This window comes from Carassius auratus, chromosome 36, assembly GCF_003368295.1.
Source record: "Carassius auratus strain Wakin chromosome 36, ASM336829v1, whole genome shotgun sequence".
In the NCBI taxonomy this organism is placed as follows: domain Eukaryota; kingdom Metazoa; phylum Chordata; class Actinopteri; order Cypriniformes; family Cyprinidae; genus Carassius; species Carassius auratus.
In genome coordinates this window covers 14,009,693-14,025,999 of record NC_039278.1, presented here as the reverse complement: position 1 = coordinate 14,025,999, position 16,307 = coordinate 14,009,693, and the positions used below count along the sequence as shown (strand labels likewise).

The 16,307-nt window shown below is 35.2% G+C and overlaps 1 protein-coding gene across 1 annotated transcript in view; it reads left to right on the top strand.

Moving 5' to 3' along the window:
* Positions 1-9,287, top strand: part of LOC113055350 (semaphorin-3F-like) — a 55,836-nt gene extending 46,549 nt beyond the window's left edge. The window contains exons 13-19 of the mRNA XM_026221595.1: positions 125-347; positions 1,734-1,822; positions 2,749-2,790; positions 3,358-3,515; positions 4,386-4,453; positions 5,712-5,845; positions 7,093-9,287. Coding sequence (XP_026077380.1) covers positions 125-347; positions 1,734-1,822; positions 2,749-2,790; positions 3,358-3,515; positions 4,386-4,453; positions 5,712-5,845; positions 7,093-7,512 — 1,134 coding nt within the window. The 3' untranslated portion in view covers positions 7,513-9,287. The remainder of the gene's footprint in view (positions 1-124; positions 348-1,733; positions 1,823-2,748; positions 2,791-3,357; positions 3,516-4,385; positions 4,454-5,711; positions 5,846-7,092) is intronic.
* The last annotated feature ends 7,020 nt before the right edge of the window (positions 9,288-16,307 follow it).

Here is a 16,307-nt window from a genome sequence, read left to right as displayed (position 1 = left end):
AATTAGAAGCAGGGTTTAGCTTTTAGATCTAACCATTTGGAAGAGCCTTTATTCCTCCTACTGTATTTGGATAATGCAGAGATCTCATTGGCTAAGGTTGGTCCCCTTCACCCATTTTTGCTAGTGTCCTGGTGGGACTTTCACCCCCAACATGAAGTCCACGAAAGATTACCCCGACGAGGTCATCAACTTCATGCGGAACCATCCTACCATGTACAATACAGTGTATCCGGTGCACAAGCGCCCCCTGGTGGTCAGGACCAACGTAGACTATGAGTTCACCACCATCACTGTGGACCAGGTGACTGCTGCCGATGGCAACTACGAAGTGCTCTTCCTGGGTACAGGTGAGTTTGGAAACTAGCCTGATTTGTACACATTCCGATTTTTTTTGTTTGTTACGTGCAATATATGAAATGCACAATTACATATAAACAACTTCAAATGAGATATTTTGTATAGAAAAAGGTTATTGTAGTTTATTTTTCATTTAGTTTTTATCTCAAGTTTTTATTTATATTATTTTAAATTAGTATTTTCAGTTGAGTTGAGTTTTCACTTGAATTCAAACCCTTTTTATAGTCATATAAGTAAATGATATTTATTTATTATTAGTTTTAATTTTAGACTTAATAGAGTTAATGCTCTAACTGTTGTCATTTTAAAAATGTTTAACAACATTACATTTCTCCATGAAATCTAGTGTTGTTGCTAACTAATGGCATTTTCATGATTAATGCAGACAGGATGTAAAGGTTTTAAGTTTTATAATATACCAAATCTCAAAAAAAGGAATCAATTTTTTTTCTTTGCAAGTTATAAAAAAAAAACTTGCTAAACTATTATCAAGACACTGAAACTGCTGGAGGATTAAGGGAAAAAGTAGTCAGTTTCATTCTTTCTCAGTGTACTGTACATTTATTAGAGGAGGTGAAAGCATCTGACTATACTTAGATGGATGTTAAACTCCAAAAAAGGGTTTTGTGTTTCCATCTTTCTGTTCTTGATAGAAAAACTGTACATGCCGCACCTTAAGGCCGCAGGGTCACGTAATAAGAATCCATCAACCTAGAACAGTTGATCTGCCTAACTCGCGTCTCCTTTTCAAACTCTCTTTTAACTTTAAAGAGTCAGAGTGACATCACTCTTTTGGTCTTGTCATGCTGTGGGTTATGCCTTTATGTCTGTTTATGAGGCTTAGAGGCTAATGGGTTCAATCAACTCTGCGTGGCCCATTGCACCTACAAGTACTCACAGGAACGTCCCTGGCTTTCAGCGGCAGTTGCTCGCTTGCATTCAAAGCTCAGGTTAGATGTATTGCTCCGGTTGCAATAAATCTCTGGTGATGTGCACAGAGGAATGCAACGGGCACGCTTAAAAAAAACTAGCATTTTGGTCAGACACAGCCACTCAAATACGTCCGTTTTTCAATAGAGACAGAGCCTGACAAAGTACAGCCGAGCTGAAAGATGTGTTTACCTTAAAAACAAAAGACAAAAGAGGGATTTTCAGAGGAAGTGATGGTGTATGGGAAATGTGAAGGGTCTACATTGTAGATGGGAAGGAAAGAAAGAGTAACTCAAGTGTCTCAGTACATACTCATGATTATATCAAGACATAAGGTGCAAAGAATGTCATGATGCTTTGAATGTTTTGTGGACATGGAAAGAGCCAGTTTAATTGCTTGTGGTTGGCTCAGTGAATAATCTGACTGTCTTTCTATTGGCCTACAGACAGAGGTACAGTACAGAAGGTGATTGTCCTGCCCAGAGATGATCTGCAGACAGAGGAACTACTGCTAGAGGAAGTGGAGGTCTTTAAGGTGAGATCTGCACCTGGGGTCTCCTGTTGCACACTAACTTCTTAATATTACATGCTCTTTTGAAAACTTGATTCTGATTGGTCAAATGTGAGAATTTTATATGGGCAAATATTTTTGAGTACTGGCCACGAAATTGTATATTTGTGACCCTGGACCACAAAACCAGTCATAAGGGTCAATTTTTCGAAATTGAGATTTATACATAATCTGAAATCTGAATAAATAAGCTTTCCATTGAAGTTAGGATAGGACAATATTTGGCTGAGATACAACTATTTTAATGTCTGGAATCTGAGGGTGTGAAAAAAATAGAAATATTGAGAAAATCGCCTTTAAAGTTGTCCAAATGAAGTTCTTAGTTCTTAGTTTTAATATATTTGCAGTTGGAAATTTACAAAATATCTCAATGGAACATGATCTTTACTTAATATCTTAATGATTTTTGCATAAAAGAATAATCAATCATTTTGACCAATACAGTGTATTTTTGGCTATTGCTACAAATATACCCCAGCATCTTAAGACTGGTTTTGTGCTCCAGGGTCACATTTGACCATTGTCTCAGTTATGCTGGTTCAATGCATTGAATTTCTGTTTAATTTACTTGACTTTATTATAACACTTAGATTTATTTTATTTATTTTTTAAATATTTTATGCTCACCAAGGCTGCATTTATTTTATCCAAAACACAATAAAAACATGAATATTTTTTTTAATATTATTACAATTTAAAATAACTTTTCTTTATACATTTTATATATATATATATATATATAAATGAAATGTATTCCTGTGACACAAAGCTGAATTTTCAGCATCATTACTCCAGTCTTCAGTGTCACATGATCCTTTAGAAATCATTGCAAACAAAAGCTTTTTATTTAGGTGTCATGCAAATAATATATTTGAATCTTTCACTTTCAGGTCCCTACTCCCATCACAACTATGAAGCTTTCTTCAAAACGGGTAAGAATTTACTGTAAATTAAACCTGTTCACAAACATTGATGTTTTATATAAAATACTGGAGGAATACATTACCCATGAAGAGGATAACTATAACCCCACTTAAGATAGACGTGCAGCTGCTTTCTGTCTCTGTAATCCATAAGCCTCTTTCATAAGGGCATAACAATTTTACAGATGTATGAAGATAAAATGTTAACTTATCATTCAATGCGTTTTATTCTTTCATCATAATTGGGATTGTTGGCAGATGTGGCATGACATCATTTCTGGGCTGTAATTTAAACCCTAGTTCTCCCAGAAAAGCTGATTTAAAACAGCTGATCCTAAAAACAGAAATGCCAAGTTTATAAACGCTGGAGGAAAGAAAAAGGTCTATTATCAGAACAGGCTTAAATTTGCAGTTCAAAACCTGCATCTTCAATTCATCACATTAGGGCTGGGATAGTAGGGTTTTTTCTTTCCAAACAGTTTGAAGGTAGAAAATGGACCTTGAAGTATTAGGATCAAATTATAATTCTAAAGCGAGAAACAATTTGCATAACAATATGTTTTTGTTTTGCTTCAGCAACAACTATATGTAGCGTCCGCGGTTGGTGTGACTCATCTGGCCCTGCACAGGTGTGATGTCTATGGCGAGGCCTGCGCAGACTGCTGTTTGGCCCGGGACCCTTATTGTGCATGGGACGGCAAGTCCTGTTCTCGGTACTCAGCCTCACAGAAGAGGTAAATATGTCAAGGCACTTCAGAACCCAGTGACATTTACACAGGAGTGTGCCATCGCTGTGTTAGTCAGCATCTTCATACATACCACTTTCAGCTATGTACAGTGTGATCACATTTGGTTTTAAAATGTGATGTCAGAGCAATAGCCTAGTGGTTATTCTGTATTTTCTATACCGAGAGAAATGCAGATCTGAATCCAGTTCCCCATCTCTGTTTTCCATAATTTCTTAATAATCTGGCCTATTTCTTTATTTGGTTATTTTTATTTACACTGATATAAAATAATGAAATGCATATTAATAAGATCCAAAACCTCAATACATTTTTTTTCAAAACTCCTACATATCAAAGATCACATTCCAGTCATGTGCGTTCATGAGGATTCAATCCTCATTTACAGTCACAGCCTCCTAATTTCTGGAAATGTTATTCATTAGATGTTGCAACTGAAGATTGCTTTCCTGCATTAGTCATATTGGGCAATTTCAGGGCGGATCACAGTTTTAATTTAAAAGCTTCTGCTAAATGCATTCATTTTCATTTATCCCAAAGTGTTTGACACAAACAGGTTTCTGTATGGATCCTATTTAGTGAGTTTTCTTATTGTGAAATGGGAAGCAATTTTTTATGAAATCCAGATCAGATTGAAATTTCTTCCTCTTCTGAACTTTACACATACAGTAATATAATGTGCCGACCATCATATCTTTAGTGTGGCTGAGTGCACAGCGAGATTTACTCTAGTATACAGTACAACATAGTTTGGGCTGAAAAAAAAACTAAAAATGGTGTTTGTTGAAAGTATTTTCATGCTTTGTCAGATATAGGTGGAAATTTATTTCTTATTTTGTCGTATTGGCTTCCTTTTAGACGCAGTCGGCGACAGGATGTGAAATATGGGAATCCCATACGGCAGTGCCGAGGATACAATTCCAACAGTAAGCTACTAGTCAAACTTTACTATAGGGTGACCACCTGCTAATAAGCCCAAGGGGAGGCAAGGGGTATGTTTCTGAGGGACAATGTGGGACACCTTGTACGGTGCCCCCACACCATGGGCAGACTCACTGATAGTGGTTTACCCATTTCTAGCACATACCACCTTACATGGTATATTAATAATGCCCTATTCCCCTATACGTGTAACTGCTGATGTTGGCTCATGACAGAATTGACAGATGCACTTCCACTTATGATTTACTTTAGCTATTTAATTTTATTTTATTTTTCATTACAATTTATTCACTTTAAATAAATTATAATATAAAATTATAGGATTAAAATGAATTGTAGTTGCTAGACCACAGGAACAGTAAAAAAAAAAAGTCTAAACTCACAACTCCAGAGGTTCACGGGGAGGTAGGATGGTGAACTCGCATGCTAGTAAAGGCAGGCGCATAAAAAAAATCTTTCTCCATTTTTCGAATTGGAAAGCGTGCATCTAAAAGTTCCTTCCCAGTGTGTCTGGTATGCACGTGCGTGCACTGTCATGACAACAACCAAAAAGTTGACAACAACCTAGTCAGCAGTTCAACTGGGGGGGGAGGTTTGGGGGGGGGGGGTGTTGACAGTACAGTAGCGTGCTGAACTGTCAAGTAATGTTCGTTTGGCTGCCTGGGGCTCGAGGATATAGAGTGACCAACTTTTTTTAGCAAGCATTGATTATGCGTGACACAGTCTCAATTTGCGGGACGCATGAATTGGGCTTAAAACGCTGTGCACGCAATACAAATATTTATTATTTATAATATCAATAAGTAGGTTTAGTCTTGTTTTGATTAGTTAGTTTTTCACTTCTAAAGTAAATATGTCCGTTGTATGCACAATTAATTAACTGATAAATCATTCACAGATAGTACTTGTTTTCATATCATGACACAATTATCAACATAATCAGTTCATGAATTCAGTTTTATTTGCTTTTTATTTCATTTGTGAAATTTGTTTATAGAAATTAAGTATATGTGTAAAATACAGTCATGCTTTTTTTGTACAACCATAATGAGCTGTTTGCAGAAAACCTCACTCTGCTCTGGTCTGATTTTTGTAGTGTTCAGTTTATTTACATTCCTGTAGTTTGACTGACACAGCTTTCATTCTACTGGCTCTGCTCTAACGGTTCATGGCCAGCTCTCATACTCGCTCAAGAGCTGTGTTAATATCAGTGAGAAGTGACGTGTTTTTCTTGTTGTCCAGCTAATAAGAACACTCTGGAGACGGTGCAGTATGGGGTGGAGGGCAGTAGCACGTTTTTGGAGTGCCAGGCCAGATCACCACACGCTGTCATTAAATGGCATCTCCACCGAGACAACAGCGATAAAAGGAGAGAGGTGTGGACGCACATGTACATTATACATGCATAAATAAATAGTATAGATGCATGATGTGACCATAATGGGATGAGCCAATATTAGCTTTTTTTTTAATTCAACATCATCCTTTTTAGACAGATGCTGAATGCCTGTATCATGAAGGATTTTTTAAAGTACATTGTTTTGTGCAATATTTTGTAAAAAAAAGAAAAGAAAATGTAAAAATATAAATTAAAAAATATTTTTTTAAATAGTATAATTACCTTTCACACACACACACACACATGCCAAATTTCAACTATTTGAGAATGTGAAATCTGAGGGTGCAAAAAAAAATCTAAATACTGAGAAAATTGTCTTTGAAGTTGTCCAAATGAATTCTTAGCAATTGCATATTACTAATCAAAAATTAAGTGTTGATATATTTACGGTAGGAAATTTACAAAATATCTTCATGGAACATGATCTATACTTAATACCCTAATGAATTTTGGCATAAAAGAAAAATCGATAATTTGGACACATACAATGTTTGTTTTGGCTATAGCTAAAAATATACCCCAGCAACTTAAATCCAGGGTCCAGGATCACATACAGTATATAGTATAATTACTGATTTATATATATATATATATATATATATATATATATATATATATATATATTCTCTTATGTAGTTATATTTATATAGTTATAAAACTTTTTTTACTTAAAAAAAAAATATACAAAATTATATATGTAATTATATTATTTTATGTAATGTATAGTGTGTGTGTGTGTGTGTGTGTGTGGGTGTATAAATAATTTAAAATATTATATTGTATCACGTCTACTTTGTTTAAATTAAATATAATTTTACATGTGATTTTACATATATAATTTTGTTAATATTTAAATATAGTATGTAGTAAAAACTTAAATTGTAAATGAATAATTATAAAAGAACATTTCTAATTAAAAAACAATATTTATAATAATTATAATCCAAAAAAATGCCACTTAAGTATAGTATATTTACACATAATTTTTATGTGATTGTAATATATACACACACACACACACACACACACACACACATATATATATATATATATATATATATATATATATATAAATTCATAATCATAAAATTAACTATTGATAATTGATGTCGGCCAACTTGAATTTTTTTATCAGTGCAAAAGTACTAAATAAATAAGCAGCTTCAATGACACATCCAAAGTTTGCTGTTTTATTAATCATGGCTGTTTTGTGTGTTTCTTCAGGTCCGTACTGATGGGCGCGTGTTGAAGACGGATCAAGGTTTACTACTGCCTTCCCTCCAGTCCTCAGACTCTGGCATCTACATCTGCACAGCCACCGAGAAGAACTTCAAGCACACCTTGGTCAAACTTCAGCTGGTGGTCTTGACCAACCAGGCCGTCAACAACATCCTGGTGGAAACAGGCCGTCCGGCGGCTTCTTCGCTCCAATCCAGCACCTGGACCCCCAGCTCTGGACAGTACAAAGACCTTCTGACCATCCTCAGTCAGCCTGAGATGGGCCTCATAAACCAGTACTGCCAGGACTATTGGCAGTACGGAGACCCGCTGACGGGGGTCATCAAGGCCCAAGATCTCAAAGAGCTGAAGGAACAGAAGAAACCACGGAATCGCAGACATCACGGGGATGAAGAGGAGACATGAGGGGGTTTCCACCCCCCGGTCCTATAGGAAAGACTTCTAAAAGAGTAAAACCTGAAAAAAAAAAAAACCTTCCATCAAATGAAACGAACTTCACAAGCAACAAACGGAATTCCATCTCTTAGCAGATAAAGATGATATCATACACAGTATTTATTTTAGGTTGTATATAGTACCATTCTGTGGATTTCTTTGTACTTAAATAGAAAAATGAATGCTCTTTGTGTATAAGTACCTAACGGGCAAATATTATTGTAATATTATTTTTATTGTCACAACTACAAACAGAGCAAGAGAAATCTTCATTTTCCATCATTCGGGCATTGACGATTCATTTATAAATAGACATAAACTCATAGACTATGAACTATGTTGAACTGAAATGGTTAAGGAAAGAGCGACTGGGAGCAATTCTTCCCCCTCGGACTCTTCACACAGAAAGACATTTGGAAAAGGCGGGCAGGACACGCTGACATCATAATGCTCCTCACCACTAGCCCCACCCCTAAGTGCATTCTGGTCCCTCATTGGTTACAATGATACACCAGCTCATACACCAGCTCATATTGTCTTCCTAATGTCACTCTATATGCACACACATCTGTTTCTGGTGCGCAAATGTTTAAGGTCATCCAGTTTCATGGCACAGTTTTTTTGTTTTTTTTTTGTGACTGGACTCTAGTTATGAGGGCTCTTAGTAAGCTTTTATTGTTTTTTATGCCACTTTTGAAAAGACTAAAAGCACAAAACAACTTGCAGCACGATGATGCCATAAATGCACAAATGTGAAAGCATGTCCTGGTCATATTTCACCTTTTAAATGTAATTTTTTAAATATTTTTTTTATTTATACATTTCAATTAATTTAAATTTAATCCATACGTTTTTCCCATTAAGTTATTCGTTTAAATAATTGTTTTCATATAATCATATTTCCCCCAATATTTTATTTTATTTATGGTATTACGATAATTTCAAATTACAACAAGTCTAGATGAACAAATACTAATATTATTTAAATATTATTTAAATAATTTAAATATTTGAATGAGATTTTTTTTTTCTATTATGATCGAAAATTGTTATTGGTAGTTAAGAAAAGGACCTTTTTTTTAAGCTACACACACACATACATAGAGGTGAAATATGATCTGGTACTGTTTTGTGAGATTGTGACTCATAGCCTAAAAATTCATTTAGATAGACTGGTGAATGCTGCAATATTATAAAAGACACATCCTGATATATGACAAAAGCTACATTCATTTTCAGAATGTGTTCACACAGGTTTAAACTACTCGAAGTCTTGGGAAGCTGGTTTTTCGTTGTGTGCATGATTTATGTAGTGGTATCGTAATAACGAAATTAAACATAGCTACGTTGCAGTTCTTTCTGTTCATATGTTTTTATGGTCAGGTCAGTGTTGGATAGAAGGCTGATGGTCTTCCTCTGCATGGCTTACACAGGCAAAACAGAGGACAACTATACACCTTAAAATGATGACTGTTTCCTCAACAGTTAATGGTATTCTCTCTATTCCTGCAAAGCACCACATGGCCCCAAAAACCAGTATGAAGCAGTGTCTTACTTTGAGAGAATATGGTTGTACAATTTCTTGGTATTTTTAAGATGTGTCTTTAGAAATGTTTGTGTTTTTATTTTGTCATCAATTTGAGACTAAATGCACAGGTGATGTTACTGTAATAATTGTGTAAATGATTGTCTTTCCCCACTTGCTGTTGCTAACTAATAAATTAAAGCTCTATATTTTATAGTAATTCAACTGTTCATTTTTCTTCATCAGTTGATTCTTTTATCAAAGACTAGAAGTTTTTCTTGAATCCTGGGCTGACATGTCTGAGGATGGATTTGATGGTATGTTTGAGAAAGTGAAACTATGTGGGAATAATATTTCATTATTAGAGCTCTTGCATGCATTCAGTGGGGGTATTTCAGTGGAAATGCAGATTTATCAAACAACTTTATCCAAAAATGAAACATTCTGTCATTTACTCACCCTTAGGTCATTCCAAACCTGCATGACTTTTTTCTTAAATGCAAAAATTACAAAAGCTGTTCAGCATATATGTAATGAGTGGGAACTGGCCAGATCCAGATTGTACAGTACTATAGCAGTGGCATTAAAGTGCTCCATATGATGTTGTAGTTTTGTGCGAGAACCAGACTAAAATACACTGTTCATTTATAGTGTCGTTGGAGCTAGTGTAATGTGAGATTACCGCAGCATCTCATATGCGATTATACCAACAAACCTGAGCTGGTGGATCGTCAATGGAACGTCTTCTTTGACGTCTACATGCAAGCTATATTTAAGAGTTTTTGCTGATGTGATTGTAATCTTTGCATATATGTTTAGTTCTAAGCTTTTTTTTATGTGCTTAACCATAAATAATAATTTATTAAGTGCATTTATAAGATGATTTTGTTTTACAGTACATTACCGTAACAATCGCTCTGGAGTAAGTCTCATGTTCATGATGCAGAAAGATTGTTCTTGAGACTAAATCCAGCAACTTTATGGTTGCCAAACCAATCCCTACCAAGTAAGTTACTTTCCACTTCCAGTAAAATATATATAAAAAAATTAATTGAAACAAATTCACTTGAGAAACAACACTACATAAGATATAAGAACTTGTTTTCAGAGATGTACCTTTAAAGGTTTTCTTTGTGTAGCCTTGTTTATTGTGTAGTGTATTTTTCACTTGTTTCTTGTTGTAGGCCTATGTATAATAATATTAATAGTAATAAATATAAAATCTACCATTGTATTGACGAAAAAACTCTATACATTTCTGTAATTAATATTTTGGTTTTATTGACACAAATGTCATCATCAGCACTCCTACTCGTAGAAATCAAATTTTTGTTATCCGGAATTACATTTTATCCTGTAAAATTAATCTTGCTATCAAGAATTTATATCCTGAAAGGCAACAGCCAAACCTGCTAATGAATAGAATCCAAAATGGCTTGCCATACAACTCAGTGGGTGACAATAATGCCTTAATATTGGTGGCATAATAAAACCGAAGAAGATGAAGAGCAAGAAGATGAATGCTTGTTTAAGAGGGTTAAGATACACTCGCAACTCAAGTTTAAACGAGTACAAAAGCATTTTTTCTGCAATAAATCTGGAGAGAAATAGCGCAGACAAGTATGATGCTTTCTAGTGCGCGTGTGTCGAGAGTCTGTGCCGGTGCACGCTATCAAATGTGGTTTGAGAAAACTGAGAGTTTGCCTTCATGCTAAGCGTTCACGTGAAGTATAGTCAAAGTCAGAAAGTCAAGGTCTGCTTTATTGTCAATTCTTCCATATGTACAGCACATACACACGGATAATTTAAATTGCGTTACTCTCATACTTTGGGCTTTAGATGTTTGTGTGTGTTTTGCAAGTCATATGGTGAACAGGATTATTACAGCTCAGATTAAATCCCCTCTCCCATGTGAGTTGAATCAGTTTAGACGCCAGATAGAATTTTACTGGATGAAAACGTGTCTGTGATGGAAAGCATTAGTCTTTAGTGACTGGATAAAGGACGTAAATCAGCGAATTTTCACAACTTTCAAAACTGTTATTAAGTGTTATGTCCAGGGCCGTGCAGAGACCTTTGGAGGGGCAGGTGCTCAAAGTATAAAAGGGGCACATGGAACAAGGCTTTAAATGGCACTGTTCAAAATATCAATACAGCAATATATTGTAGGGCTGCACGATTCTGGATAAATTGAGAATCACGATTTTTTGATCTCATATAGAGATCACGATTCTCCTACGATTCTTTATTATTATTATTACTATTAACATTATCATTATCACAAGTATATAAATTTATTATTTTATTTTGCAAGGATTCTTTAAATTGATCAAGTGTGACAAAGACATTTATAACAAAATATTTCTATTACACACAATTATTGTTCTTCTGAACTTTCTATCAAAGAAACCTGAAAAAAATCTACTCATCTGTTTTCAACATAATAATAATAATAATAATAATAATAATAATAATAATGTTTTTTTTTTTGAACGGCAAAACAGCATATTAGAATGATTTCTGAAGATCATGTGACACTGAAGACTGGAGTAATGATGCTGAAAATACAGCTGCACACCACAGAAATAAATTACATTTATTTAAATGGTAAATATTTCAAAACTTTACTGTTTTTGCTGTACTTTGGATCAGATAAATATAGTTTGGTGAGCAGAAGAGACTTTAAAAAAACATTACACATCTTATGGTTCAAAAACTTTTGACTGGTAGTGTATATATAATATATTTAAAACCCCAGTTTTTTTAATATTAGAATGATGAAAAAGTTGTTTAGATCACTGATTCAACGACTCACTCATAAACCTACTACACTTGTTTCATTTCTGGATGAATCAGCGTTTTTGAACGATTCTCTTGAATGAAAAATTAATTCATTGACAAATAAATTAAGACACTTGTCGCCACCTATTGGTGAAACAATGCAATCGACACAAATGTTATTTAAAGTGCAGTACTTTCAAAAGGGGATTTGTTATATTTTGATCGCTGCCATATAGACATCAATGTTTATATTTAAACTATAAACTTTATCCCAGTATTTCTGTGATAATATAAATGACTGTAAGACAGATATAATACTGTGTAGTTGAAAAGACTGTTTGTGAAGATGTTTCTTAACCAAACATGGTAAGAGCTCTCTCTGTGTCAGCGGCAGTGCGCGCACGGATTTGAATGATCCGGTAAGACTTTGTCAAAGGTTTAACAGACTCGGGGAATCGTTGTCTTTTAGAAATGAGATCGAGAGGGTGTCTGAATCGAGATCGCGATCTTTTAACGATTAATCGTGCAGCTCTAATATATTGTGATGCATTCCTTGCGGATTCACGTATCGATATGGATGGTTATGTATTGATACAGCAGTAAATGCTTTGATGCAAAGAAACAATAGAGAAGACAATTTTAAGTTTAAAATAATAATAGCTCTGGGATTAGAAAACTGAAATGTCTTAAATTGTCCCAACCTGATGGCTTTTTCTTCTCTGTTTCAGCATTAATCTATTATTTTAACCATCACTACTACTCTTGCACCTAATCAATAAGTCCACCTTAAATATTGATACAAAACATAAAAAAACTGATCCACTGGAATATAGTGATTAATATTATTATTACTGTTGTAGTTGTTATTGTCTAAAATTGAACACCTTTGCAATGTAAACAAATGACAGGCTACATTTGTTATTCATATCCTTCACACTGCACTTTGATGTCAGGTAAGTTATATTATGCATTTTTTATTGACACTGATATTTTTACATATATTTCCAGAGAGATATTATTGAGTTTACAGGCTAAAGTGGTCTTGCTGTTGAAAGCACTGTTGCTATTGTAGAAAAAATATATATTTGCGTCACATTTAAAATATAATTATATAATTAATTCCTGAATTGTCTTTATTTTTATAATGATAATTCAGAGAATGAGAAAGCCTAACCAGTGTTGTGATAATTATTTTTAAGGCACTCAAAGGGTTAAAAAATAAATAAGTACTGTAATATAATAAAAGTTTAGTCAAAAAAACATAAAAAAGACCAGACCCCTCGATGTCTGTGAAACTTTTCTCCCTCAAACAGCACGCTAGTGTTACTTCTACACTACAGGCTACACACAGCAACATATCTGCATGTTCTCACATCACATCGTTCTCGTAAAATAATAATAAGTATATAAACATCAAAATCACTTCGCTGAGAATGAAACACCACTTACCAGCTGCCACGGTTCTGAAAATATCTTTGAGCAATTAAAAATGCGCGTGTGGCCTGAGGAATTTTCCCGGTCAGGTGAAAGGTCAACATATTGGTCATTTTATTTACGACTAAATTATTATTAATAAATTGTAATAATGTTATGATTGGGCGTTGACAAAAGGGTATGTTATTGCAAAAAAAAATTCGAGGAAATTTTGCTTTGACAAAAGGGCACTTTTGGGGCAAAGGAGCAGGTGCTCAAGTGAACCGGTTCTTTCGGACAATTCGATCAATTAAACCAGTTGAAAAAAAAAAAACGGTTCACCGGTTCTTTTGCGCTCGATGTAATGCCATTAGCGATGACTGCCCTTAATTCAAGCCTTTAGTTTACCCGCGCTTATAACATAAGCACAGAATCAGTTCAGAATCAATCACCAAAAGAACCAGTTCGTTTCAGGCGAGCTGTGAGTCAGTCTGCTTCACGCTGAATCACACATGCGCAGTATCATCAGCTCAATGAGCGCTTCAGAACTCCTGACCTGATACTTAGATATACTATTCTTCAATAAATATATTTGTTTTGACAGGGAAGCTGTGCGCAAACAGGAATATATATTATTTTTTCAAAAAAAAAAAAAAAAAAAAAAAGCACCCCAGAAAAAAGGGCACTTTCTCTCCAGGAATAAAAAGGGCAGGTGCTCAAGCCCCCTTTGATGTCTATGTGTGCACGTGCCTGGTTATGTCCCAGTAAGTGCTGGGCCTGTCTTTTTTTGAGGGTCTGGTGGTGGATTGACTATGATGTGACTGTGTTTGCCTGAGCGGCTGTTATTGAATCGTTTTTTCTAACATCTATTTTGTTTGCATCGATTTCAGACCTTGAGCGTTCAGTCCCCTGTCATGAACGCTTTCACTACTGACTACTGATTGTTTGAACATTTTTAATTATGATGTTTCATTGAATAAACTACTTTCTTTGCTACTTGACCATCCATGTTGTCTCCCGTTCATGTCGCAGTTGTAAGCTGGTTGTAAACATATGAAACAAATGAAATAGGGCACTACTCTGACTGAAGTATATTGAGCTCTGACATCAGTTTTTCGTTTTTGTCAGCACTTGAGTGTACTGTAGTTTTCTCAGTGGATTTACTTGTGACCTGCAGTTACTAAATATCATTCCCAGTGAGGACATCCAGCACTACTGCCTGTCACTGCATTGTTGTTGATCTCTGAGCACAGCGGGCATCATCATGGGCATCACATTTAGGTGGAACAAGATCCCATCATCACTAGCCTCTTGTCCCATTTGTGTCTCCCCCAACATACAGACCTCTGTCTCTGTCTTATCTGATAGCTCCCATCATTCCCTGCGTCTGGTGTCTCAGTGGCAGCTGTGGGCACAGTCTTAGCAGTAACTGGCTGCTCTCACCCACCGGGGTGATGGATTATTATCGGAGTGAATAGCAGAACACATTAAGGATAGAATGGCTCAGAAACCCACATGCTTATCTTCCCGACCCATCTCAGAGGGGGAAGGAGTGCCATCCTTTCAACATGCCATCATAGGCTGTCATTATTATGGAAAGGCCTCTATTCATGCTTACAAAGTCTTTTGTTCACTGTTTCAAAACCTCTTTATCGGTCTGAGATGAAAGCTTCAGAATAACTTTTAGCGATTATGTTTTGCCCAAGCAGATGTTTTTAGAAGTGTAACACTGTGGAAAGAAATTAAAGCATGGAATAACACTTTTAAAGTAACTTGATCAGTCTTGAAGGACAGAGATATTTGCTGGTATTATCAGTGTGAGATCAGGGACTAAGGAAGCGATTGCTGGCAATGCCATTATTAGTGAGTGTCTCAGATTTTTGAGAAGAGCACTAGATTATAGCAAAAGATTTCAAATGTAGGGTGAATCGTGTACAAGACTTCATGTTTATGACGTTTCGTGGTCTGGACAGGACATTAGTGGCCAGCACAGACTCTGATGTCATTATGAACATCCTTTAAAGTGGTTTAGATGCTGATGATAAATGTCAATTCATCCTCAGACTTTCATATAATGTCACTCTTGAAAGCTCAAAAAATTCTCAAGGATCCATCTCGTCTAGGACATTCTATTTTTGAATTGCTACATTCCGGCAGACGGTGCAGGGTTCTGAAAACCCGAACAAACAGAATAAGGAATAGTTTTTCTTCCAAAACCATTTCTGTTTTGAATTCTGCAAAAATGTAAGCTAAGCATGTGTTTATCAAGTGTTTATCTCTGTTGATTGTAAGGTTAATAGCTTACATGCCAAGCCATATCTGTTTTTGACAACGCAATAACATAACTGATAATTTTGTGAATTATTGAATGAATCGTGCAACTCTGTTGAATGTGGGACTTCTGTGTGTAATGCTGTGTCACAGATCCTGTCACCTGTGTACTATTTATTAGATTGATTAATGTTTTTTTTTTTTTTTACACTGTGCACCCAAAGGATTTCATTCAATCAACTTGTACAATGACAATAAAGTAATTCATTCATTCTTTTGAGGTTTAGTGACGCATTGGGTTGAAACTAAAATATCTACAGAAGAGAGAACTTTGTGCACTTAATGTCTGGCTGAATTTCTAATATAAGGATCAAATGTGTACTAAATGATTTAAACCAGCAGAGGGCAATCTTTACTAAGCCTCTAGGATGCTTGCTTTCTGATGCACTGCATGGGAGTAGGCCACTGAAATTATAGGTTTCAATTATTAAAAAAAATGGGGTCTCACTTCCCTATAGATACCAGTGTCAAGTCATAACTTTCAGTAAGGTTGAGACTGACACAATGTCCCTCTATGCTAAATAATCACTCACTCAGCCCTTGCAGATTATCTGTCTGCATACAGAAACGATTTCAAGGCTGTTAATGTAACTGTCTACATATACATATACTGTCTACAAATAACATCAGATTTTTTACAAAATATTAAAATCTCAATAGTCTCACATTCTTGTACTCGACTCCATGCAACATATAATAAAGTATGACTAATAGA